A 24,776-nucleotide genomic window follows, 5' to 3' on the forward strand; every position below is an offset into this window, starting at 1 on the left:
GATTCAGACGTATTTATTTATTTTAGGTACTAATACATTTGCTCCAATAATATAGAGTCTTAAAAGAGAGATTACTGGACCAAAGGGTACATACATTTTAAATTTTAATAGATACTTCCAGAATACTTTCCAAAGAGATTAGGGTATAAAGTTACACCTTCACCAACAATGTGTAATGATGTCCATTTTCTTACTCTCTAACAACAGCTGGATGTTCTCAGACTTTTAATTTTTGTCATATTTTGTAAAAGTGTGTCCTATTTTTATTTCCATGATTTATTTATTTATTTCTAAATGTTTATTTATTTATTTCTGAGAGAGAGAGAGAGAGAGAGAGAGCGCGAGCACCCAGCAGGGGAGGGGCAGAGAGAGAGGGGGAGAGAGAGAAAATCCCAAGCAGACTCCATGCTGCCAGCACAGAGCCTGACATGGGGCTCAATCTCACGAACCATGAGATCATGACCTGAGCCAAAACCAACAGTCAGATACTTAAGCGACTGAGCCACCCAGATGCCCTGCATCCTATTTTTTAAAGTTTACATTTCCCTAATGACTAGTGAATTTGAACATTTTTTCATGTTTCTTGTCCATTTGTATTACCTCTTCTGTGAATTGCCTATTCATATCATTTACCCATTTTTCTCTGTGGCTTGTTCATCTTGTATATATTCCACATTGCAACTAAAGTGGTCAATAACAGAATCAGGACTACACCCCAATCTCCAAACTTCCAAATCATGATTTTCTCTACTCTGGCCACTTCCTGAACTATCACGCATAGTTGTTGTTCTGTATATTTGTTGTATTATATTTATGTCTCTTCTCTTACAATGTTAGAGTAGATAGTTTGGTGAACAAAGTGAACTCATACTGCTGTAGACAGAAAACCATATTTTCTCCCACCAGTTTCTCTACTGAATGGTCTTTCCTTGTTACTAAATGAAATCTTGGACGGACCCCATTGGGTTCTTTGTTTGCTTGTTTGTTTTGGTCCTCAGGTAATGAGAGCTCTTCAAGTGCTTTCAAATATTATAAAGAAGACAAAATTAGAAAGATACACTGTGCCTGGTCTGAAAGAAAGCCAACATTCATGTTGTAAACTGCATACGGGATGTATTAGTCAGCTCAGGCTGCCATGACAAAATACCACAGACTAGATGGCTTAAACAGCAGAAATTTGTTTTCTCACTCCTCTGGAGGCTAGAAGTCTGAGATCAAGGTGCCAGCATGGTTAGCTTCTGGTAAGAGCTCTCTTCATGGCTTGCAGATGGCCACTTCCTTTCTGTGTGCTCACATGGCCTCTCCTCACTGCACGTGCATGGAGAGACAGAGAGTATGCTCTGATGTCTCTTCTTGTAAGGACACTAATCCTATTGGATCAGGGTCCTACCCTTATGACCTTACTGAAGCTTAATTTTACCCCCCAGAAGTCCCATTTCCAAATATTGCTCACATTGGAGATTAAGACTTCAACCTATGAATTATGGGGGGGGGGGGGGGAGACAGGAGGAGAGACACAAAAATTCAGTACATAACAAGGGGCCACATGGAAAAATATTGGAAGTGGCCTCTAGGAGCTTAGAGTGGTCCCCAGTTGATAGCCAGCAAGAAAACAGGGACCTCAGTCCTACAACCATAAGGAACTGAATTCTGCCAATGATCAGAGCTTGAAAGAGGATCCTGAACCCCAGACCTGACCAAAACTGAATTTATCCTGGTGAGACCCTGAAGAGAGAATTGAGTCATGCCATGCCCAGACCTTCAGCATACAGAACTGAGATAATAATTCTGTATTGCTTTATGTTGCTAAGTTTGTGGTAATTTGTTACACATCAATAGAAAACCAATGTATCTTTAAGAAAAAGAATCCAAAGTTGTAAAGGGGCCTAAAGGGACCCATTCCAGGGAGGGGTCCGAAAACACAAACTTTGTTAGTTTCAAGGTATACCCATCTCTGGCTCCAAGGGAGGACCACAAGGCATCCACTGCAGTGTAATGCTGCTTTGTGGGGTGGTCAGAAGTCCTAAGCCAATTCTTTCTTTTTGGAAAGCCTTAGCAGGCCTTTTGGAGATCCTCCCCTAGAGCTCCTGCCTGGACTTCCCTTGATAAGGCAAGGCCTCTCTCCCAGGTTAGCCCCTGAGCTTCTAGCAGTCCATCCTCTTTGTTGGGATCACAGTACTCTCCATGCGATTCTTTGAGGGCAGTTCACTTTTAAGAAGATTTCAAGCATCTCCCTTCTTCTAGGTCCACATCAGTCCCTAGGACGGACCTGTCTTTTTCCCATGGCCAGTGGGAGAACAGTTTGTTCTCAGCATAACCATCTCTCTCCTTGTCCTACAGGTTTCTTTCAATCTCTCATCACTAAGTTCCTCAAGCAAGTGTGAAATTATGTTTTATGATTCCCAGACTCCAGAGTCACATGTCAAGTTCTCCGAGTGGCTTTCTGGAAGTTGCCTATCTCCCTTGTCTTAAGGAAGGAGGAGAATATACACACCCCCCCCTCCCCCGCCGACACACACACACACCGCCACCCTGTGCACTGATTGCCATTCAGTAGAAAGAACATTGATGTAGGATTCAGGAACTCTGAGCTTTAGTCTGAGTTCTGTTATTAACTTAGTGTATCCTTGGGAAACTTCTTTTCCATTCTGGGCCTTGCTTCCCTGGGTCAGTTAAATGAAGATGCTGGATTAGATTCACACATTTATTTAGTAAATGGCTGTTGAGCCTCTACTATGTGCCAGGAGCTGTTCTGGGCACTGGGAAGCTGCAGAGAACAAACTTGATGACCTCTGAGGACACTTCCCGTCCTCATATTCTCTGACTCTCCTCCCCACACAGTTCCCATTCACCCCCTACTCCTGATGGGCAGTCAGTACTGGCCTCCCACATGGCCACCTTTTCCACCCCAGAAGAGCATAGCCTCTTCTTGCTGGGACCTTTGATGGAACTAGGGGTGAGCCTTCTCTGAAGGCAACATTGTTGTCTCTCTATTACTTCCCATCAGTCTGGTCTGTCTAGGCTGGAAGTGCTGCCTGGCCAATGACAATGGAAAGGTTTATTTGTAGTGATCAGGAAGTCCCCCATGACCCCTTTCTATCCACCTCTGGGACAGGAAGCCCCAGGAGGAAAAAACAAAAGATGAAACACTGGCTGATTTCCCAGCTTCCAAGTGTTCAGTGATACCCTGGTCTGGAAGATCCCTTCTGACCAGCAGACAGTGACCTCCCTCAGAAACTCCTTCCTCGTCATTGGGCCCCAGGACCTCAGTTCCTTCCCAGAGGATCCAGAAGGACTTAGGTGACGTAAAAGAGGTACAAGAAATGAAGACAGACTCTCTGGGAAAGGATGCGTGATGTCTTATCCTAAGCTAAGTCTCTGTCTGGGAGGGAAGGAGGCTGAATTCACAGAGTGGGAAAAATATTCTCAGTGTTTAAGGAAGCAAGTGAGTCACCTGCTCTGACTTTCATCTATGCCTTCTCATGGCCAGGGTAGTTTCAGGGAGAGGGTGGGGATAGAAGAGATTTCCAAGCCTCAATTTTTGCTTCCTGAGTTATTTGGGGATCCTTACCTGTGACATTGCCTTCCATCCATCATTCTTGTCCCAACAGCTTAGCTAAACCTGCCTGGAAGAAAGTTACCATTGATAGGATGTGACCTGTGTAAGTGCCCAGGGCCTGTGCTTAGAAGGGCCTCATGCTTGGTTTAATGTCTGTTGCTGCTACCTTGAAAGTCTTGATAATTTCTGAATAATAAGCCGATGTTTTCGTTTTGCAGTGGGCCTCGCGAATTGCACAACTGCTCCTGATTGAGAGTGTCCCATGTGTTCAGTTCTAGGCCAGGTACTTGACATACTTGTGTCATTCCAGCCTCTAACTGTGCGGAGCTAGGTGTTAGCTCCTTGTTACCATTGATGAAATTTAGGCTTAGTTAAATAACTTGCTAAAGGCTACATACCAAGTACAGGGTGGAGCTAGGATTCAAACCCAAGTCTGATTCCAGAGTCAGTGCTCATTCTTGTCCACGGCGTCTACCAGAAGAGATGCTTTTACTTCCACTGTATGGGAGAGCTGAGTCTGGAAAAGCAATTCAGGAGAGTCAGGCAGGGGTGGGATGAAGGGCTTTCACTAAGCTGGAATTCCAAGCAAGCCCTGAGTATGTTTTTTGAGAACAACCTACATGCCTACATGTTCACACAGTCGCACGCCTTCACTCTCACTCCATCTCTCATGCACACATACTCACACATGTTCACATCTACACACACACCAGCAGCAGCAGCAGCAGCAGCAGCAGCAGCCCAGAGCCTGCCTTCAGAAGCAGTTCAATTATGTGTATCATTACAGAGTCCTAGAGTGTCAACACAAGTACCCCTAGGGGAGCACCTAATGTGACAATCTGATTCCTTCATCTGACAGATGATAAAACTGAACTCAGAGGGAGAAGAGATTGTCTGGGTCACACACATTACTAGTGGCAGAGCTGGGGGCCTTGTGCCAGCCTCCCAACTCTAGAGTCAACGGCATAGCATAGGACAAATTGATGGGAGGTAAAATGGGGCAATTACAGACATATCTTAGCAGAAAGGAAGCATAATGTTGAGGTTAACCAGGCTTTCTTTCCCTTCTGACCGCCATTCCTATATACCTCAAGCAAAATTTGCCCATCAGCATCTGATAAATACTTTGCTTCTGACACTGGCTGGGCACAGAAATCTCTACCTCCATATAAGTGTTTATAGCAATGCTATTGCTCAAGACCCAAAAACACCTGCTTTAAGGGGTTAGATGGTTTGGATTAGCAATGTTGATTGTTCTTTCATTCGTAAGCAAAACAAAACACAAAGGCAAAAATATAAACAGGATAAGGCATGAGGGTTTAATTACCCTGTAGAAGCAGGAGAGTTTCTATGAAGTAAAAAACAAAACAAAGAACCATGATCTGCCAGGGACTGTCCTGGAAGAACAGGTGACCTGGGGTTGGGCCAGCTTTTGGCTTCTCTGGGCAATCTCCCAACGCCAGCCCCTAAGACCAAACTGGGCTTGAGATGGAGTAATGTAGCTAAAGAGTAGGGTTTTGATCCTCTTTCATTCTGAAGATCCTTCTCCTCCCATGTTTCCTCCTGGACAGATCTGGGTTCAAACTTTGACTTTGCCATTTACAAATGTGATTTGGGCATGTTGCGCAATCTCTCTAAGCCTCAGTTTCCTAATGTGTAAAATGGGCATTATACTCAAACCTATGTCCAGGTCTCAGGGGATTCCCAGGATGTAGGACTTTCAGTGCTACACCCAGTAGAGTCCCAGGCAAACTAGGAAGGCTGGTTGCCTTAGGTTATTAGGGAGATAATGTTGATAAAGCATTTATCAAAGTGGCTGGCAATAGTAATTGCTCCTACAGTAATTATTATCCTTTTTTCTTCAAACATTTAAAGAGCACCTTCTGGTTGCCATTCTTCGTGTTAAGCACTGTTAAGATAAAGTAGAAACATTCACAGAGTTCATTTGATAGTTTATAAAGCATTTTCATACCTATTTTCTCAGTTAATCTTTACAACAGCCCTAAGGGGGAGGTAAAACTCAATATCCCCATTTTATAGGTAAGGTAACTGAAGCTCAGAAAGATGAATGACTTTCTCAAGGTCACTTGGCTACTAGGTTGCTATGGAATGAATGTATCCCCCCAAATTCATATGTTGAAATCCTAATCCCCATTTTGATGGCATTTGGAGGTGGGGCCTTTGGGAGGTAATTAGGTTTAGATGAGGTTGTAAGGGTAGAGTTCTTTGTAAGGGATTGGTGCCCTTATAAGAATAAGTAGAGACTAGAGCTGTGTGGTGTGTGTGTGTGTGTGTGTGTGTGTGTGTGTGTGTGTGTGATGTGAGGATGCCATAAGAAGGTGGCAATCTGCAAACCAGAAAGGGCTCTCCCTGGACCTCACAGCTTCCAGAACTGAGAAATCAATGTTTGTTTAAACTAGTTCGTCTACAGTATCTTGTTACAGCAGTCTGAGCTCACTGACACGCAGGTGAAGGGCTAGGACACAAATATAAGTCCATTGGCTGCAGAGCTTAAGGATTTTCACATCATATCACACTCTCTCTCCTACTTCCCTTCTCCATCCTCATTCATTGAGGCTGCTGATAGTTCCTATTTCTTCCTACCTTTACCAAGCAGGATTTTTTACTGCAAACAGGAACCATATTCTGGCTTATTTAAACAGAAAAAGAATTGTTGAAGGGATATCAGGTAGCTCACAGAATCTCCGGGAGGACCGGAGAAGCTTTCACCCCAGGAACAACTCCCAAATTCACCACATAGAACTGGCCCAGTAAACACGTGACAGCCACTGCTCTAGGGAGTGGGTTCCACCGCCTACACCATCAAGATGACCAATGACAGGCCTGGACTCTACTACCACAGCTGCTGGCTCTGCTGCTGCCAGCCGTGGCTCATGCTGATTTGCATGCTGCTGCTTCTTTGCCTCACTAGCTTCCAATTCAAAGTGGACCTAAGGCAGGTCTATCTGACTGACAGGGCTTAGGTCATGTGCCATGCCTTAGTTGCAGGGGTTGCTGGGAAAGCAAGTCTGGCATTTTCAGTTTCTATAATGCGAAGCTAGTTCTGTCTATCTCATAAGATGGGGAACTCTCCAAACATGAAAAGGTCCAAAAACTCAGCAGCCCAAAACAATTACAACTATTTGCTATCCCGTCCCTTCTCCACTTTCTCCACGCCTCCAGGCCAGCCACCTTCAAACTTCAAATTTTATTTTGTCTCTATATACCTTACTAAAGGTAACCCAGGTGTTGTGAATTCATCCAGAGTGAAGTCCAGAGTTCTTAAAGGCGTTATACTTTTACACAGGTGTGTTAATCCAGGTCTTCCAAGAAACAGAGCCAAGAGGGGATGAAACATGCAAGGATTTTACTCATGTAACAACATGTGAAAAAAAATGAGAAGGGAGAGGTTGGTTGAACCATAAATCCTCCATGCGAGTCTGACCCTAAGTAAGCAGAAGGAGAGGGACAGTTGGGAGGACATGTACAGTCTAAGGAAGGTTGGGCTGTCATGAAGCCAGACTTAGCTGTCAGAGGAGTCCTTGTCCCTCAGGAATATGTCTATTTAGCCTTCCTGCTGCACACAGCCCTTGGCTGGGAGCAGCTCAAAGGAGGTGTGGTTTCAGCACAAACTGAGCAGCAGCAGACTTTACAGAGCAGTGTCTGGGGCCATTGGTCTACTACACTCCTATAGTTGGAGACCTGCAAGGCACCTTTTCGTGGCCCCATAACATGCTCTTCTCTACATCTGCAATGCCTCTTTTCCAGCATTTTGTTTTTGGCTAACTCCTCTTTGTCTCTCTCTTTCTTTTTAAATGTTTTGAGAGAGAGAGAGAGAGGTGGGGGGGGAGGAATAGAGAAAGAGAGGGAGACAGAGGATACAAAGTGGGCTCTGTGCTGACAGCAGAGAGCCTGACTTGGGGCTTGAACTCATGAACTGTGAGATCATGACCTGAGCCCACGTCAAGAGTTGGATACTTAACCGACTAAGCCACCCAGGCACCCCCCTAAGCCCCTTTCTTATATATGGAGAATTCTGCACCATGGGATTCTTGGAGAGGCAGATCTTGTCTCCTATTATAGAAGTAAAAAAGGCCAGAAATTTGCTTTCCAGCCCACCCTTACAGCTAGGGTATGCACGTATGATTTAGACTCAGTCAATCAGGTACATTCTCCTGGAACTTAGAATAAGATACTTGTATTGCAAAGAAGCAGGGACAGTGGAGAGTTTGGCAGGGGTAGGGACAGTGGTAGTAGCATGTAGGTTTCAGGGCACCAATGGCAGCAGAGTGAGTGGTGGCCTCTGGGTCCAGTGTTCAGGGCAGGGGTCAAGATGTCTTATTGAATTGGTTCTGTAGCATGATAGATTAGGGATGAGGTTGTATCTGCCCTGGCTCCCTTTGTTTCTGCCAATTTTTTAAACATCTTTATTGAGATATAATTCACATACCATATAATTCACCCATTTAAAGTATGCAATTCACTTAAAAATTTTTTTAATGTTTATTTTTGAGAGAGAGAGACAGAGTGCGAGGTACGGGAGGGGCAGAGAGAGAGGCGGACACAGAATTCAAGGCAGGCTCCAGGCTCCAAGCTGTCTACACAGAGCCCAACATGGGGCTTGAACTCACGAGCTGTGAGATCATGACCTGAGCCAAAGTTGGATGCTTAACTGACTGAGCCACCCAGACGCCCCTACAATTCACTTTTTAGATTATTCATCACCATCAATTTTAGGACATTTTTATTGTCTCAAAAAGAAACCTCACGCTCTTTGACTATCATTCCCATCCTCTACCCCTGCTTCTCCCACCCCATCTCCCCCCAGCCCTGAGCAACCACTCATCTACTTTCTGTCTACAGATTTCCCTATTCCTTTCATGTGAAATGGAATCACATAGTATATAGCTATTTGCGACTGGCTTATTTCATTTAGCATAATTTCTTCAAGGTTCATCTGTGTTTAATCTTATGTCAGTACTTCATTCTTTTTAATGGCTGAATAATATTCCACCATATTCCAGATCTTGTTTATTCATTCATCAGTTTATGGGAATTTGGTCTTCTCTCCTTTTTGACCATTTTGAATAATATCACTATAAACATACATGTACAAGTGTCTGTGTGGGTGTATACCTTCATTTTCAGCCCATTTTTTAGCCTAATTCTTCAGTTTTTCTGGTGACTGTATGAGCTTTAGAAGATCATCAAATATATTTCTTATTCGGGGCGCCTGGGTGGCGCAGTGGGTTAAGCGTCCGACTTCAGCCAGGTCACGATCTCGCGGTCCGTGAGTTCGAGCCCCGCGTCGGGCTCTGGGCTGATGGCTCAGAGCCTGGAGCCTGTTTCCGATTCTGTGTCTCCCTCTCTCTCTGCCCCTCCCCCGTTCATTCTCTGTCCCAAAAATAAATAAACGTTGAAATATATTTCTTATTCAAATCAGCAAGAGCTGACATCTATTCTTTATCACCATGAGGTCTTTACTCCTTTTGCTTGGGGGCCAAGTTTTTAGCCCCACATCAAAAAGGCTATAGTTGGCTAATGTGACATACTTCCCAATTAACCTTCAAAGTCTTGAGTTTAGCTTTCTCTATACTTTGATGTTGATATTGAGGTCCAAAGGGAGAAAGTGACCTGCCCAAGTTCACACAGCCAGTCAGTTGTACAGCTAGGACTGGAATCTAGGACTCCCCAGCACAACTTAATGTTCCTTCCTTTGTACTATGCTTCCTTTCGTCAACCCAAGAAATGTTTGTCAAGCTCTGTGGCAATAGGATATATGGAAGAAGTAGAGGATATAGAGTCCAAAGATATGATTTCTATTCCCAGCTTTGCCACTTCCTACCTTTGTGACCTTGGACAGTTTATCCAATGTCTCTGGGCCTCAGCTAGGCCATCCATAAACAGGCAGAGGAGGTTTGGGGGAAGAGATTGAATTAGACAGAATCTGAAATGCCTACACCCTCTGTAGGGTGATGCTGTTTTACTTATTCTGTTCTATTTTATTCATTTATAATTTACCCCTCTTAATTACAGTTTATAGCAGAAACACTTATCTGCATTAAAAAGAATCAATTCTGTTGATGTTTTAGTCCTTTTTTCCATTTTGTTGCTTTTTCATCTCACATCTTTTCCATCTTCTTCTTAGGTCTTATTATGCTTTATTTTCTTAATAATATTTAGGTTGTATTCTTTAAACATAGACAACACTGTGATTACTTCATTTTCACAAAAACTGGGTTCTTTCCCCCTCCTTTTTTGAAACTTGTGGTCCTCTCAATCTAGCTCTTTCTTCGTTTTGTTGAATACATCGTCAGGAACTATTCACTGACAAGAAAAGAGTTTAAGAAAACTAACAGTACAAATACTTTGACCAATGACAAAATACCCTTGGCAGAAGACGGCAGCTAGATGTTTGGATTAATAAGACCTAAAATCTGATTTTTAATGTGAAATCCCTTGCTCTTTACGTTCAGGCAATTAATTCAATTAAAGTTTGGCCCCCAGAGTGTATTCTTCTAATTAGTTGTTGAGGTCCTTAGTCATTGTTACTCTTCCTGTGAGAAGGAGCACCAGCGCCACCTAATGGTAGATGACAGAAGGAGAGGGGACTCTGCCATCTGCTGCTCATTGACAGTACCAGCACCACCCTGTGAGTTCCAGCACCACCCTCTGAAAGGGTCAGATCTGGAAGACCTTGTCATGGGCTCCTTTTTTTTTTTTTTTTTTTTAACGTTTATTTATTATTGAGAGACAGAGAGACACAGGGCGTGAGCAGGGGAGGGGCAGAGAGAGGAGGAAACACAGAATCCAAAGCAGGCTCCAGGCTCTGAGCTGTCAGCACAGAGCCTGACGCGGGGCTCGAACTCACAAGCTGCAAGATCATGACCTGAGCCAAAGTCGATTGCTTAACCAACTGAGCCACCCAGGTGCCCCATGGGCTCCTTTTTTTAATGGATGGGTGTCAGAGGCACATGGAGGTCTTTCTTTCCAATACCCAGAAAATGCCTAGCCAGCTCCTGGGTAAAACCCATAACCAGAGTATCCTCTGGTAAGCATCAGGGATGTACTGGCACAGAGCACAAAGTGTGGCTGGAAAAGGATGCAGGGAAAGGAGAAGGGATTGGAGCAGGAGATATCAAAGGAAGTTGGAAGCTGTCACAGATCTTCAGGAATGGCTAAGGTAAGAAAATTAGAGAAAAAAATTATTTCAGAGAACAGGACGGAAGAGAAACAGACTTGGGGAGACCTAGGATCCAGAGAATGAAAGGATGGGACTACTAATGTCTGTCAATGAGTTGTACTTTGTGCTACTAGATTAATTTTTATAAAACTTCAATTTGATCATTTATTAACTCCAGCCTGTTTTGGCTTCATGCTGAGATCAGACATATAGCAATCTGTCACCACATGGACACTGAATGCCCCTCCCCACACCCAGCCTTCTCCCCAACTAGTCTATCAGGAATCCTAGGTTGGATGGGAATCAAGAAGTCCCAGTGCAAGTCCCAAGTTCAGTTATTTTCTGGTGTATGAGCTTGGGGAAAGTCACTAAACATCTGGGACTTAACCTTTTTCATCTCTAGTATACCCATTTGAACAATGGCTCCCTCTATGGGGCAGTTCTGCTGAGCCTGCGTGTTCACTTGGTCTCTACTCTAGTTGTGAATGTTGTCTGAATTTACTCTTCTTACACAGATACCAGTCTTATGGATTAATGTCCACCCTAATGACCTCATATTAACTTAGTTACCTCTTTAAAAACCCTATCTCCAAATACAATCACATTCTGAGGGACTGAGGGTTAGGACTCCAATATATGGTTGGGTTGGGGGGTGGACACAATTCAGTCCAAAACAGAAGCCATACACAAATAACTACACGTTGTAGGTTCCATCTATATGAAAAGACAAAATTATAAGGACAGAGAACAGATCAGTGGTTACCTGGAGTTGGGGGGTGGGATCAGGGATTGATTGTGTAAGTGGGGAATTAAGGCACATGGGAATGTTTTCAGGGTGATGGAAGTATTTTAAAATTGAGTTGTGGTTGTATGTGGTGGTGGTGGCGGGGTAACATCATCAGATCTGTGTTTTAGAAACATCATCCTGGAACTGGAGTTAAAGATGGACCATGGGGTGGATTGGAACCGAGATGAAGCTGGAGAAGATGAGGATGATGCTTTCCTTTATAAGCAGAAAAACAAGTTAAGAAAAATTGACTGATGATAAGGAGAGTCTGAAATTGGACAGGTACAGAGAGATCAAAGGTGTGATGGAGGCATCTTCTCATGGACAGAGAAAGGGGAAATGAGAATTTGTTTGGGTGAAGTTTACCCCCTTGTTTTTGTTGTTGATCTAGAGTCTTGGGAGAAAATACTGAAAGGTAAGATACTTCAGGTTACTCAATCCATGGAGTATTCACTAGATAAATGTGTATGTGTATGAAGTTTATATATATAGGAATGTAGGAAACCTCACTTTGGAGTCTCCAGCAACAGTGCTCTCTGCAATTCTCAAGCCTGTTTAGGACCTGTGCTTAGTCCTAGCTTTTGTCCATAAAAGCTTCCCCCCGCCCCACCCTGTGCCCTCATTTCTGATCTCTGGGCCTTTGAAGGAAGCTGGATTTCCCCAGTTAGCTTATCAGTAATGCTCACCTTGATAACAGACTATGTAATAGTTCAAGTGGTGGAAGGGAAGGTAGACAACACCTTCCACAAACAATATTCTGTAGATCAACAAAGGGATTATAGAACAGAACAATATTTAATTCAGTTTTATCCATCCATTGATTCATTCAGCCATTCAGTTACCAGTCAACACATATTTGCTAAGGGCCTACCCTGTGCCGTCTATGGCCATGCTGGGTGCTGGGAATCCAAGAATGAAAAGACCTTTAAGAAATTTCCATTCTTTGGGAACCGAGGATCTACCCTATGCCCTCCTCCTGCAGATTCTGGCCTGAAGTTTCTGAGGCAACCCTACTGAGGACATTCTAGATGAAAAAGACCCCAGAATTCCTGTCCTACCTTTTTCTAAGACAAATACCCACCACCACCTCCCACCCCTATCGCTTAGGCACGTATGTTGTAAAGTTCATGACCACCCTCACTCCTATTTCTCCATTTCCACATACTTAATTGGCCAGAGTTGCCTTTACCCTCCATCTTCAGTTTCTTTTCTTACATTTCCTCCCTCCTAACTCACTGCCACCTGGCTTTTGTGTCTCACACTCCTTTTGTACTTCATCAGAGGCCTCCTGACTGTCAAACCCCTATGTGTTCCTCTCAACCCCTATCCAACACCATTTCACATTTTACACTGTTGCAAACTCTCATCTTCAAACTCACTTTTTTTGTTTCCACATGGAAACCTACCTGTTTTCCTTTTCTCTCTCAGCATCCTTTTTAGGCCTTTCCTTCTTTGCATGTCCTTTCTGTGCTGATGTTCCTTGGAGTTCTGTTCTTCAGCTCTGTCCCTGGGTGATCTACTCTCTCTGATGGCCCAAATAGAATGTTGTGGATCCCCAATCTAACTCTGCATCTGGGCATCATGTATTCTACCGTATCTCATGTGTATAGTGGGCTCATAGAAGGAATTCAGTGAACCATTGAGGATTAAGTAAAAGAGCACCTATCCAAGAGGAACCTGTACATGGCTGGTCAGTATCCTGAGAAAGATATCAATACTCTGAGATTTTAAAAAACCAAAACCCTGAGATAAGCTGAGCAAATCAGGTTCAACCATTTAGGAATTACAGGATGGGGAATTGTCAAAAGCATCTGTAATGATGCGGTAAAAGCTGGAGGTAGTGGTGTAGATGACCCTTGGTAACTTATGGTTGTGTTTAAACTAAAATTATGAGGAAGTAGAAACTGTGATTAAGCCAAAGTCAAACAGAATAGTCGTAGAGACAGAGAAGCAGTAATGCCAGGAGAGAGACAATGAGGCAAAGAGAGCAGCCACTCCATCCACTGTACGTAGAATGGCCTTTGCCCCTTCTTTACTCCATACCAAAGTGAGGCCACATGACATTTCCTCAGGAAGTCTTTCCAACCAGCAGTGCCGGAAGCCAGACAGCAATGGTGTCTAGAGAAGGATCACGTTTCTTTCGAGCCCTGAATGCCAAGTCTCCCTCACCTTCCCGCTCCCAATTTAATAATTCATAAATGATGTGCTTAAGACAAAACTTCTCATCATCCATTTCCAGTTATCTTCACTTTTACCATCACCCTTCTGGTTTTAGGTAGTTTTGCCATAAACATCTTTGCCACATAACTAATTGGCTCTAAGGCAATTTTGCCATAAAAGAGAAAAGTAACTGGTTGGTAGTTTGGTTTGACAGTTTGTTGGTTTCATCAACTGGTTGAGTTTGGTTTCATTTCTTCATTAACACAGTACTCCCATTTTTATATTATGTGAGTCTTAGCCCTCATAATGGTCTATACAGTGGCACAGAGTTTTGAACCCACATTTCCCTTAGAACTTTGTAACATCTACCAATGGACATATGCCAAGAACAAACAACAGTGTAGAAGGCAGTCACAATGCAATACAAAGTTCAGTTACAAATATGCATCCTCCTATTTGGAAACTGATACCTCTATTAATGAAGGAAAAAAATTTAGCAAAAAAAGTCTGATGTCCAATGAAGAAATGAATCAACAAGCAAAAAAATATATATAATATTATGAACAAAAGATTTTGAAGACAAATGCTCAGATACAATCCACAAAATAAAGTCAGTTATTTACACAGTATTGCCATGAATCTATACTATATATTTTGAATGCATTCAAATACTTTGTATTTTGCCATAGTGTCTTTTTAATTTTGTTATTCATTCTTCAGTACGTTCTTTTTAATGAGTGTCCCTCTTTTATTTTTTTGTGATCTTACCTTTTATGGAAAAACTGCTTTTTGGCCAATTATGTGGCTAAAATGCTTACAACAAAAATGCTAACAGCGAAAATAGGGACACACACTCCTCCAACGCACCCTTCCAGCCCCCAAAGGGATTGAGAAAGGAAAACAATATACAAAGTAATTGCAAGATGGGACCGGGGTGAGATCTTCCTGCTCTTTTTCTGTGTGACTGAGGCAACAAAGGTAGCAAAGTGAAACTGTTGGTGACTGAGTTGAGAAATAAACAGGCTGAGGTGTAAGTTTGGGTTGGGGGTATGGTGGGGTGGCAGTGGGTATAAAACAGGGGAACCAGTGTCTGATTGCCCTCTTGGCTCACCCACTTTGTTTTGGTCACAGAGGGGTTTTACATTGATTTTTATAGAACTGATAAGGTGTGTTAGAACAGCATGTTATTTTACCCTTCCCTGGGCTCCTGCCTCACCAGCTGTCAAGAAGGTTGATGTGCCCTGGCCTTGATAGCTGTACATTCCACAAGACAGCCTGCACAAGGTACACATGTTCTCATAAAATACCTTTTATTATATTGGCTTGTTGTATGTGTTAATAACCGTGACAGCACTCTGATTTCCTATACATTTCACCTAAAGTGAAAGGAAGGATTACATGCTATCTAGTCCTGGATACCTAAATCCAGTTTTCTCCACATTTCTTCTGAGCTCCAGGCGGGGTTAGTTGCCTCTGCCAGGTTCCCATGGCACCCTGTGCTTTCCCCACATTGTATTGCTATTTACTCCCCACAGACTAAATTCTCGGAGAGGAAGACCATGCTCTGTTCCCAGTAGTCACACAGGGCCTGGTAGACAGGAGGCCTTGAGTAATATTTGATGAATGAATGTATGAATGATCTAATGCTAATAGCATGGTATTAATAAGTTCTGGGTCCCTGGGATCTGGAACAACCCTTGGACAGTTATGTGGCCCCTAAATTATAGCTCTTAATCTTGTATTCCTTGGTTCTGACCTGTTCTTCTGCCTGGAATGCTATCTCCCAGAAATCTTCAGGAGCCCTGTAGCCCAGTTCTCTGGTGGGACTCCTGAGCTGCTCCCACAGGCCCTGTTTCCTGGTCAGAGGCCTGGTGTCCCTCCCCTACTCTGAGTCTGGGGTCCTGCCTGCATATAGGTTGACCACTCCTTATTCTCTTCCCGATATTGATGGAGTCCAGTCTAGATTCACCATCCCATGCCTCGTCACAATCATTAGCCTCTCTGATGTTAATCATTTCTGGGATGAAAAGGAGGAAAAAGAAGGATTAGTCTTCTGTTTCTAATACCAACCTCTTTTGAAACATGAAGGCTGAAGAGTCTTGATCCTATGGCTCCCACTTCTGGTATCAGCTGACACTGCCATCCCCAAGTTTTGTCTGGCCTCATTTGTTTAGAAATACTTTGGTTGATTGGTTGTTCAGATTCCTGGAGAACTGCTATTGTTTTTGACGTTTTTATTAAGCTTCATCTATAAGGAACAGGGACTGAATATTTTTTTTTTTTTTTTTTTTAAGAAGCAGCATTTAAGGTAGAAATGGTGGTACTTTTCCTTTTTGGAGGTTTGCCTGTTACATTTCAAATAGGGAGAATGTTACAGATGCCTAGAATAAGAAGATGAGTTAATTTTACATTGCTAAACGCGCCAGGCACAGAACCTGCCCAGTTGGGTCTGCAATTGACAAGGAGTGGTAGGGCTTGAGAGCTCCCCCTGCTGGCCTCCCAACTCCATTCTAAACTAAGTTTCCTTTTTTTATCTTTTCACAAGAGCCATTACTAAAAATTAAATTATATAAATTTACAACTAAATAAATAATAGTAAAAACAAAGACAATATATATTCGAATATCATCACTTCCTAATTACCTTACTGCCATATATGCTCTTGAGGTTATTTGTTTATTCTATGTGTATTGAGGAAATAATGGTGTGATCTCATGATCTTGTGTGTCTCCACGTACTTTGCATTCAGTGACATCAATATCACTAGCTAGAAATCTGCCATGATGGGAGTATTCACACCACATAAGTTTTCAACTCAGGGCTATTTATTTATTTTTGAGAGAGAGAGAGAGAGAGAGAGAGAGAGAGAGAGAGAGAGGCTGCATGTGTGCACACAAGTGGGAGAGGGGCAGAAGGAGAGAGAGAATCTCAGGCAGGTTGCATGCCCAGCGCAGAGCCCAACGGACAGTTCAATCTCACCACCATGAAATCATGACTTGAGCTGAAATTAAGAGTTGCGTGCTTAACTGACACAGTCACTCAGGAGCCCCAAATCAGGGCTTTTTAAGTTTGGTTGTTATACATTTTATTAGTACACCAGTTTATTGCCCCTTCTTTTAAAGATCAGGAAACTGAGGGCTAGAGAAGTTAAGTTGATTTGCCTAAGTCCACACAGCTAGGAAGTGGTTAAGCTGGGATTCAAGCCCAGGATTTTGTTTGCTTGCTTTAAAGAAAAAAAAATTTTTTCCCCAAAGCCCGCATGCATTCCATTCAGTCCCTCACCCCTGAGGTAGGAATGTTCAAACTGGGTAGGCCTCCCAAGGCTAACTACTAATCTGGCTTTTAAAAGTCACACAACCCTTTTAACATTGACATATCTAGGGCCATGTTGTTTCAGGTATATTATCATCTGGTCCCTTAGGTGTGGGGGTAGTGGCAAGACTCTGGTCAATCATCTTACTTCCCATCCCTGTGAAACAATGACAAGAAGCTTGAATTCCAAACCTAGTACTACTACTCAACACTGTGACCTGGAAAATTCATCTCTCCTCTCTTAAACCTCAGCAATCTAATCTATAAAATATGGACAGACACAATTCATTTGCAGGGTTGCTATGGGGATTAAGTGAAATCTCACTCTCATTACTATACACCAGGCATAGTATATAAGTATATAGTAATGTAATCCACTGTTCATTGTGTATAGTAATGTAATCCACTGTTCATTGATTTTATTGTGTGTAGGTATGGTGTGAGGGATATATATATACATATATATATATATATATACACACACATATATGTATATATACATACATATATATGTATATATATATTCTCGTTTATAACTGTGACTAAATAGAATTCTTTGATATTCTTTGATATTCTCATCTGCCCTTTCTCTCAGTCTCCCACAGCCAGTAGTCAAAGGCATCACCATTTACCTAAATATTTAGATTCCAAATCTAGGTACTTTCCTTCATTCCCACCTTTCCCACACTCTATTCATCTACTCATCAGCAGGTTTTGCTGACTCTAAAAAGAAAACCCAAGTCATTCAGTTCTTTCAATTTCCCACTATCCTATTTTAAGCCCTTGCCATCCCTCACATATCTTTATGAGAATGTAAGCTACATGTGAACAGGCTCTGTGTATTGCTGACCCCAGCTGACCCCAGCACCCAGAACAGTGCCTGGCCCTTAGTAGGCTGTTGCTATGTCTTGAATCAGTACTTGTTGCAACAAAACTTTGAAGAGGATGCTATTATTATTTCTATATTATAGATGGGGTAAAAGGCTTGCAGTGGTTAAATAACTTACTTAGGGTCACACGACAATTATCAACACCAGGATTCAAATCCAGGGTCTAACTCTAGAGCTTGCTCCATTTTCCACCATGCTGCCCTCTTGAACTACACTGGCTTATGTGGAAGTCAGTTATTAAGGGTTCTTTAGCTGATGTAAGGAGAAATTTTAGTTGAAATCTCCCGACCTGAAACCTTTTCCTGAGAATCAAGTTCATGTGCCCCTTCACATAGCCTTGTACGTGCAGCATGACTGGCCTTTTCCCAAGTCTCATCTCTCCTCATTGCCCTCTTCTCCCAACATTCCAGCTGCAACAAACTCTTTTTTTCTTCCCAGCAAATGTTCCTGCCTCTTTCTGAAACATTTCTCTTCCCATCCCTTCTTGAAAACTATCTCTAATTTCTCAATTTTGAGGGATTATAATCAGCAGTACTTTATCCCAGCTGGCATCATTCTACTAAAATTACTGGTTTGTTTCTGTCTTTATCATTCACTCCTGTGTCCTCAGTGCCTAAGAAGTGCCTGGAATAGGTACTTGATAAGTATCTGTTGAGTAAAGGTATGAAAAGGCAAGGATTATTTTATCAATTTACAAAGTGGAAAGGCTGTGATTCCCAGAGGTGAGGTATTTTGCCCTGGTTAGTCATTAAACTGCAGATGGGAGATTTGAAACCACAGCTCCAAGAACAGCCCGGCCACCTCACGCGCACGCTCTTAGCTCTACACTTCCGCCTGCTCCAACTTACTAGCTCCGCCTACTTGAGCCTGCGCCGTCTCGGAGACTAGTTTGACCCTCGGGCGGCCGCCGTAGCGCGTCGGATTCGTTGCTGTGGGAAACGACCCGGGACCTGGGAGGGTGGAAAGACGTTTCCCGCCGGCGGGAGCTGCGGTTGTGGCGGCGGGGCTCAGCGCCGCAGCACCATGGCGGACCAGCTTTATCTGGAAAATATAGACGAGTTCGTCACGGACCAGAACAAGATCGTGAGGAGCTAGGACTGGGGAATGTGGGCATGCGATTGAGTCTTGGGCCAGGCCAGGGTTGCGGGGGGCCTTGACCCCTCTGCGCGTGGCCTGGTGGGGACCGGCGGAGGGGAGACAAGTCCCCTCGCCTCGTGCCCCTGGGCGAGCGAGGACTCGCGGGGGACTTTCTCTGCCGCGCGCAAGTCCGCGTCCCTTGGGTGGGCGTGCTGGGGACTTTGCTAGGAGCCGGGGCTTAGAGGACAGGCGCGGAGGGAGGGGCACTGGTAGATAATAATTGTAAGGCGTTTCTTCACCTGTCTGATAAGGTGGCTGGCGTTTAAAGTCCTAAGTTTACTGTTGAGGAAATTGTGCCTTAATTGGGTTAGGTGACGAATTGTTTAGCCTTTCAACAGTCGATTTCCTCCTCTAGGAAATTTAGTATTAATACTTCATAGGGTTTGAGTAAAAGATAAAGTGAGCTGATGAATGTGAATGGACTTTGCAAACCGTGATAATTGAGTGCCTACTGTGAGCTTGGGATATACATGACTGCATTTGATCTTTACAGGACCCACCCAAAGGGCGGTGGAAGTAACCCTAAAAAAAGGAAGTTGAAGCAGACGAGCCAAATAACTTCTTGGTAGTTAGTAAGGGATAGGCAGTTTTCCAACCTACGTCTGTCTCTTTTGCTATTGCTTTCGTCTATGTCTTAATTATTGGAAACTCAGCATTTAGAATTGAAGACTTTGAGAGGTGAGGAGCATACAAGGAAGTGACAAATGACGGGAAGTTCAAGGAAGGGTGGAAGGAAAAACAAAGCTTAATGCCTGTAGTTTCCAGTCTAACCCCAGATACAGTATTCATCCACTGTTTTCATTCCTGACCCCTACACCATCTGTGCCTGTTAACGTTTGTATGGCTGCAACTTTCCTTAGAAGTTTATGGTATACACTTCAAAGTAATCTAGCTCCTGGATGAGTTTTAGATATTTATCAGTGGCGGCCACACAAAAGGATGGAATGTGAATAAAGGGCACTAGTAAAACAGAATGTAAGGAAAATGAGAGCTTTTTCTTTGTATATTCAGCCCTTCTTTTTAGACTCTTGCATTAATTAGCCTGTGAAACAAATTTTTTAATATTTGTAAGATAAATATCTCAGTCCTACCTGCCCAGATGGATCGTTCTTGCCAAAACTAGGGTGGCAGCTACTGTAATTTATAAGGCATTATCATCAGAGTAGGAATCTCTAGGAACCCTTGGGACTGACCTGCACTCTGGAGTTATCTAATAAAATGTTAAAAAAAATTTTCTTCTTGTAGGTGACATACAAATGGCTGAGCTATACACTAGGAGTTCATGTTAACCAGGCTAAACAGTAAGTCCAATTTACTAATTTTATCCACTTTGGAATTTTTTGTTTTGTTTGTTTTGCTTCACTTTTATTTAAAAAATTAAAAAAAAAATTTTTTTTTAATGTTTATATTGAAGCAGGCTCCAGGCTCTGAGCCATCAGCCCAGAGCCCGACGCGGGGCTCGAACTCACGGACCGCGAGATCGTGACCTGAGCTGAAGTCGGATGCTTAACCGACTGAGCCACCCAGGCTCCCCTAAAAATTTTTTTTTAATGTTTATTTGTGAGAGAGAGAGCGAGCACTTGCGCAAGTGAGCATGAGCGGGGGAGGGGCAGAGAGAGAGGGAGACACAGAACCCAAAGCAGGCTCCAGACTCAGCTGTCAGCACAGAGCCTGACACGGAGCTCAAACTCATGAACCATGAGATCATGACCTGAGCGAAGTCAGATGCCTAACCCGCCTAGCCGACTGAGCCACCCAGGTGCCCCTGTTTTGCTTTGTTTTTAGCTTTACAGTTAGCCTTGAGGTAATTTTTTCTTCCCCTGGAAAATGGGAAAGAGAACTATTTTTTATACTTTTTACTAATTTTGCCTATGATTTAGGAGATAGGTGGACTTACCTACTTATATACAAATGTGTGGTGATACATTTACTGGATTTATTTGTAGTCTTGGCTTCTGATGAACATCACTTTGTCATTTCAAATTTATTAAATGGGCTAGCCAATTCTGTTTATGTCTCAAATTTATATGCCTGTTATATCTTTGTTATTTTCACACGTGTTCCTTAGGCCCACATCTGGCTGTTACTGAAGTACTTTCACAATGAGGTCAACAGGTGTTTGATACAGGCTGTGTAACAATATAAGCCTGGGGAGAGCTATTTAAGTGATAGTAAAAAGGGAGTGTTCAGGATGGCACAGGGCATTGTCCTTGAATTTTGCTGTATCTCCTTTGCTTGCTGAAACTTGTAGTCCAACTTGAGGCCAAAAGGGAAAAGGCAAGGTTTTGAATTAACTTAAAAATTTCTTAACTTAAAAATGTTGTCTCTGTCCCAAGGGGAGGAATTGGTGAACAGGCTGAGAGAACGTATATTGAATTAAATGCCCATTTAGTTCAGTTTATTCCTAAAGATGGTCTGATTTTTTCCCCCATTCTTTGAGTCATAGAAGCTTTCTTTGAGTTAGGGAATATTCCATGAGTCTTAGAAAATTCCTGATATATAGAATGGGTCAGTTTGGCTTTATGTGGGCTGCTGTTGGACAGATCTAGAATCTGGTTTTGACTGTGATTTTTATGCCTGCAGGACCTGAAACTCTTGGCCTAGGGATTGATTTGGATTGATTTTGACTCTCTGAGATTTCTGTTGCTAATGCTAGTCAGGCCCAAACCCAAGAGTTTCAGGTAACTTTGAGAATGGACATATATAAGAGTAATTGTTATGGTTACAGATGTTTATGAAATAACTATTACGATATAAGCCTGTTGGGGCTTAAAGGTGCATATTGAGAGCTGGAGATGAAATAAAGTTGCCTGCCGTTTTATTGTAGTTATCTTGATGATCTGTAATTTTTATAGAATCAGCATACTGTCTAGCCCCTGTCTCTCAAACAACTTCATCCCATGCTACTGTCTACCTCACTTGTTCCTCAAATATCCTGGGCTCATTTCCACCTTTGGACATTTGCACCATTCCTTCTATCTGGAATGCTCTTCTCCCAGCTGTCCTCATCCTTCAAGTTGTAGCTCAAATGTCACATGTTACTTTTTGCAACAACCCTTTATAATGCTCTATTTCAGGTATCCCCACCCTTTCCTAACTTTCTGTCGTATCAATCTGTTAGTTCTTTTCTTCAAAAGAAGAAAGAGATATAAAGAGATATGCTTTATTGAGATATAATTCACATACCATGTAATTCACCCATTGAAAATGTACAACTTGGTAGGTTTTAGTATATTCACAAAGTTATACAGCCATCACTATAATTAATTTTAAAACATTTTCATCACCCTTGGGGCGCCTGGGTGGCGCAGTCGGTTAAGCGTCCGACTTCAGCCAGGTCACGATCTCGCGCTCCATGAGTTTGAGCCCCGCGTCGGGCTCTGGGCTGATGGCTCAGAGCCTGGAGCCTGTTTCCGATTCTGTGTCTCCCTCTCTCTCTCTGCCCCTCCCCTGTTCATGCTCTGTCTCTCTCTGTCCCAAAAATAAATAAGTGTTGAAAAAAAAAATTTAAAAAAAAAAACATTTTCATCACCCTAAAAAGAAACCCTGTATCCATTAGCAGTCACTTACCACTTTCTCTCCACTCCTTTCTCATCCCCCCACCCTCTTCTTCCCAGTATTAGGCAACCACTAATATACTCTCGGTCTATAGATTTACTTATTCTGGTAATTTCGTATGAATGGAATCCTGTAATATATGTATTCTTGTGTGTCTGGGTTCCTTCACTTAGCACCATGTTTTCAAGGTTTGTCCCTGCATGTATCACTACTTAAGTCCTTCTTAGGGCTGAATAATATTCCATTATATGCCAAGTTAGTTTCCTAAGGCTGACATGACAGAATGCTATGAACTAGGTGGCTTAAAACAACAGAAATTTATCTTGCAGAAGCTAAAAGTCCAAAATTAAGGTGTCTGCAGATGCTCTCTCTGAAACCTGTAAAGAATCCTTCATTACTTCCTAGATTCTGGCGGTTTGCTGGTAGTCTTTGGCATTCTTTAGCTTATAGCTCCATAACCCCAGTGTCTGCCTTTGTTGTCACATGACATACTTCTTGTGTGTTTATGTCTTCACATGGCCATTGTATAAGGATACCAGTCATACTGAATTGGGAGCCCACCCTCTCCGGTATGACCTCATCTTAACTAATTACATCTGTAAAGATCCTCTTTCCAAAGAAGGTCACATTCTGAGGTACTGGTGGTTAGGACTTCAACATACCTTTTTTTGGGTGAGGGGGGGGACACAATTCAACCCATAATATTGAAAAAAATTTTTTTTTCATTTTTAGAGAGAATGAGCTTGAGAGCTATGAAGAGGGGCAGAGGGAGAGAGAGAGAGAGACGGAGAGACAGAGACACTCTCAAGCAGGCTCCATGCTCAGTGCAGAGCCTGATGTGGGGACTTGATCCCACGACCCTAGGGTCACATGACCTGAGTCGAAGTCGAAATCAAGAGTCAGATTCTTTTTTTTTTTTTTTTTTTAACGCTTATTTATTTTTGAGACAGAGAGAGAGCATGAACGGGGGAGGGTCACAGAGAGAGGGAGACACAGAATCTGAAACAGGCTCCAGGCTCTGAGCTGTCAGCACAGAGCCCGATGCAGGGCTCAAACCCACGGACCGTGAGATCATGACCTGAGCCGAAGTTGGACGCTTAACCGACCGAGCCACCCAGGCGCCCCAAGAGTCTGATTCTTAACCGACTGAGCCACCCAGGCGCCCCAACCCATAACATACTTAAATAGTACATTTTATCTATCATCGTCAATTGATGGACATTTGGGTTGTTTCCACATTTTGAGTATTATGAATAATGCTACTATGAACATTTGTGTACAGATTTTTGTGTGGACATGTGTATTCAATTTTTTTGGATATATATACCTATTTCTGGGTCACGTATAACATTTTGAGGAACTGACAAGCTGTTTTTTAAAGTGGCTACACTAATTTAAAATCCCACCAGCAAGGTATGGGAGTACCAATTTCTCCACATTCTTGCCAACTCTTTCTGTCATTTGTCTTTTTTATTTTAGCCATCCTAGGGTGTGTGAAGTGGCATTATGGTTTTGATTTGCATTTCCATAATAACTAATAATGTTGATCATCTTCTCACGTGCTTATTAGCCATTTGTGCATCTTCTTAGGAGAAAGATCCTTTCCCCATGTTTTCACTGGGTTGTTTTCTAATCTTCTGAGTTATGAAGATTATTTTATATATTCTGGATACAAGACCCTGATCAGATATATGACTTGCAAAAAATTTCTCTCATTTTGTGGGCAGGTTTTGCACTTTTTTGATGGTACTTTTTGAAGCACAGAAGTTTTTGTTGTTGATGAAGCCCAATTTATTGTATCTTTTAAAAAATATTACTTTAAAGTTCTGTGCCCAACATGGGCCTTGAACTCATGACCCCCCCCAGATCAGAAGTCCCATGTTCTACTGACTGAGCCCGCCAAACACCCTTATTTTTTTTAATCTTTTATTGCTTGTGTTTTTTGCCCAACCCAAGGTCATGAAGATTTACTTCTATGTTGTATTCTAAGAGTTTTGTAATTTTAGTTCTTAACATCAATAATTATCACATATTCAAGGTTTCTACGTATGCTTGTTAACATAAAAATGCTGAGTCCTCATAATACAAATACACTGTAGTTTTCAAATTAGGTGTTGGCTCAAGCTAATTTTAAATTCCTTTTTTTAAAAATGTTTATTTATATATTTTGAGAGAGAGAATCCCAAGCAG

The 24,776-nt window shown here is 42.5% G+C and overlaps 1 protein-coding gene across 2 annotated transcripts in view; it reads left to right on the plus strand.

Moving 5' to 3' along the window:
• The first annotated feature begins 18,810 nt into the window (after positions 1-18,810).
• POLD3 (DNA polymerase delta 3, accessory subunit) overlaps positions 18,811-24,776 on the plus strand; it is a 51,310-nt gene continuing 45,344 nt past the window's right edge. The window contains exons 1-2 of one of the 2 annotated variants that reach the window (XM_040489333.1): positions 18,811-18,974; positions 20,274-20,329. In XM_040489333.1, coding sequence (XP_040345267.1) covers positions 18,915-18,974; positions 20,274-20,329 — 116 coding nt within the window. In that variant the 5' untranslated portion in view covers positions 18,811-18,914. Of the gene's footprint in view, positions 18,975-19,324; positions 19,707-20,273; positions 20,330-24,776 lie in introns of those variants that run through there. The other variant, XM_040489334.1, reaches the window with a different exon arrangement.

Source organism: Herpailurus yagouaroundi, unplaced genomic scaffold (genome assembly GCF_014898765.1).
Source record: "Herpailurus yagouaroundi ecotype Mexico unplaced genomic scaffold, PumYag 180, whole genome shotgun sequence".
Lineage (NCBI taxonomy): Eukaryota > Metazoa > Chordata > Mammalia > Carnivora > Felidae > Herpailurus > Herpailurus yagouaroundi.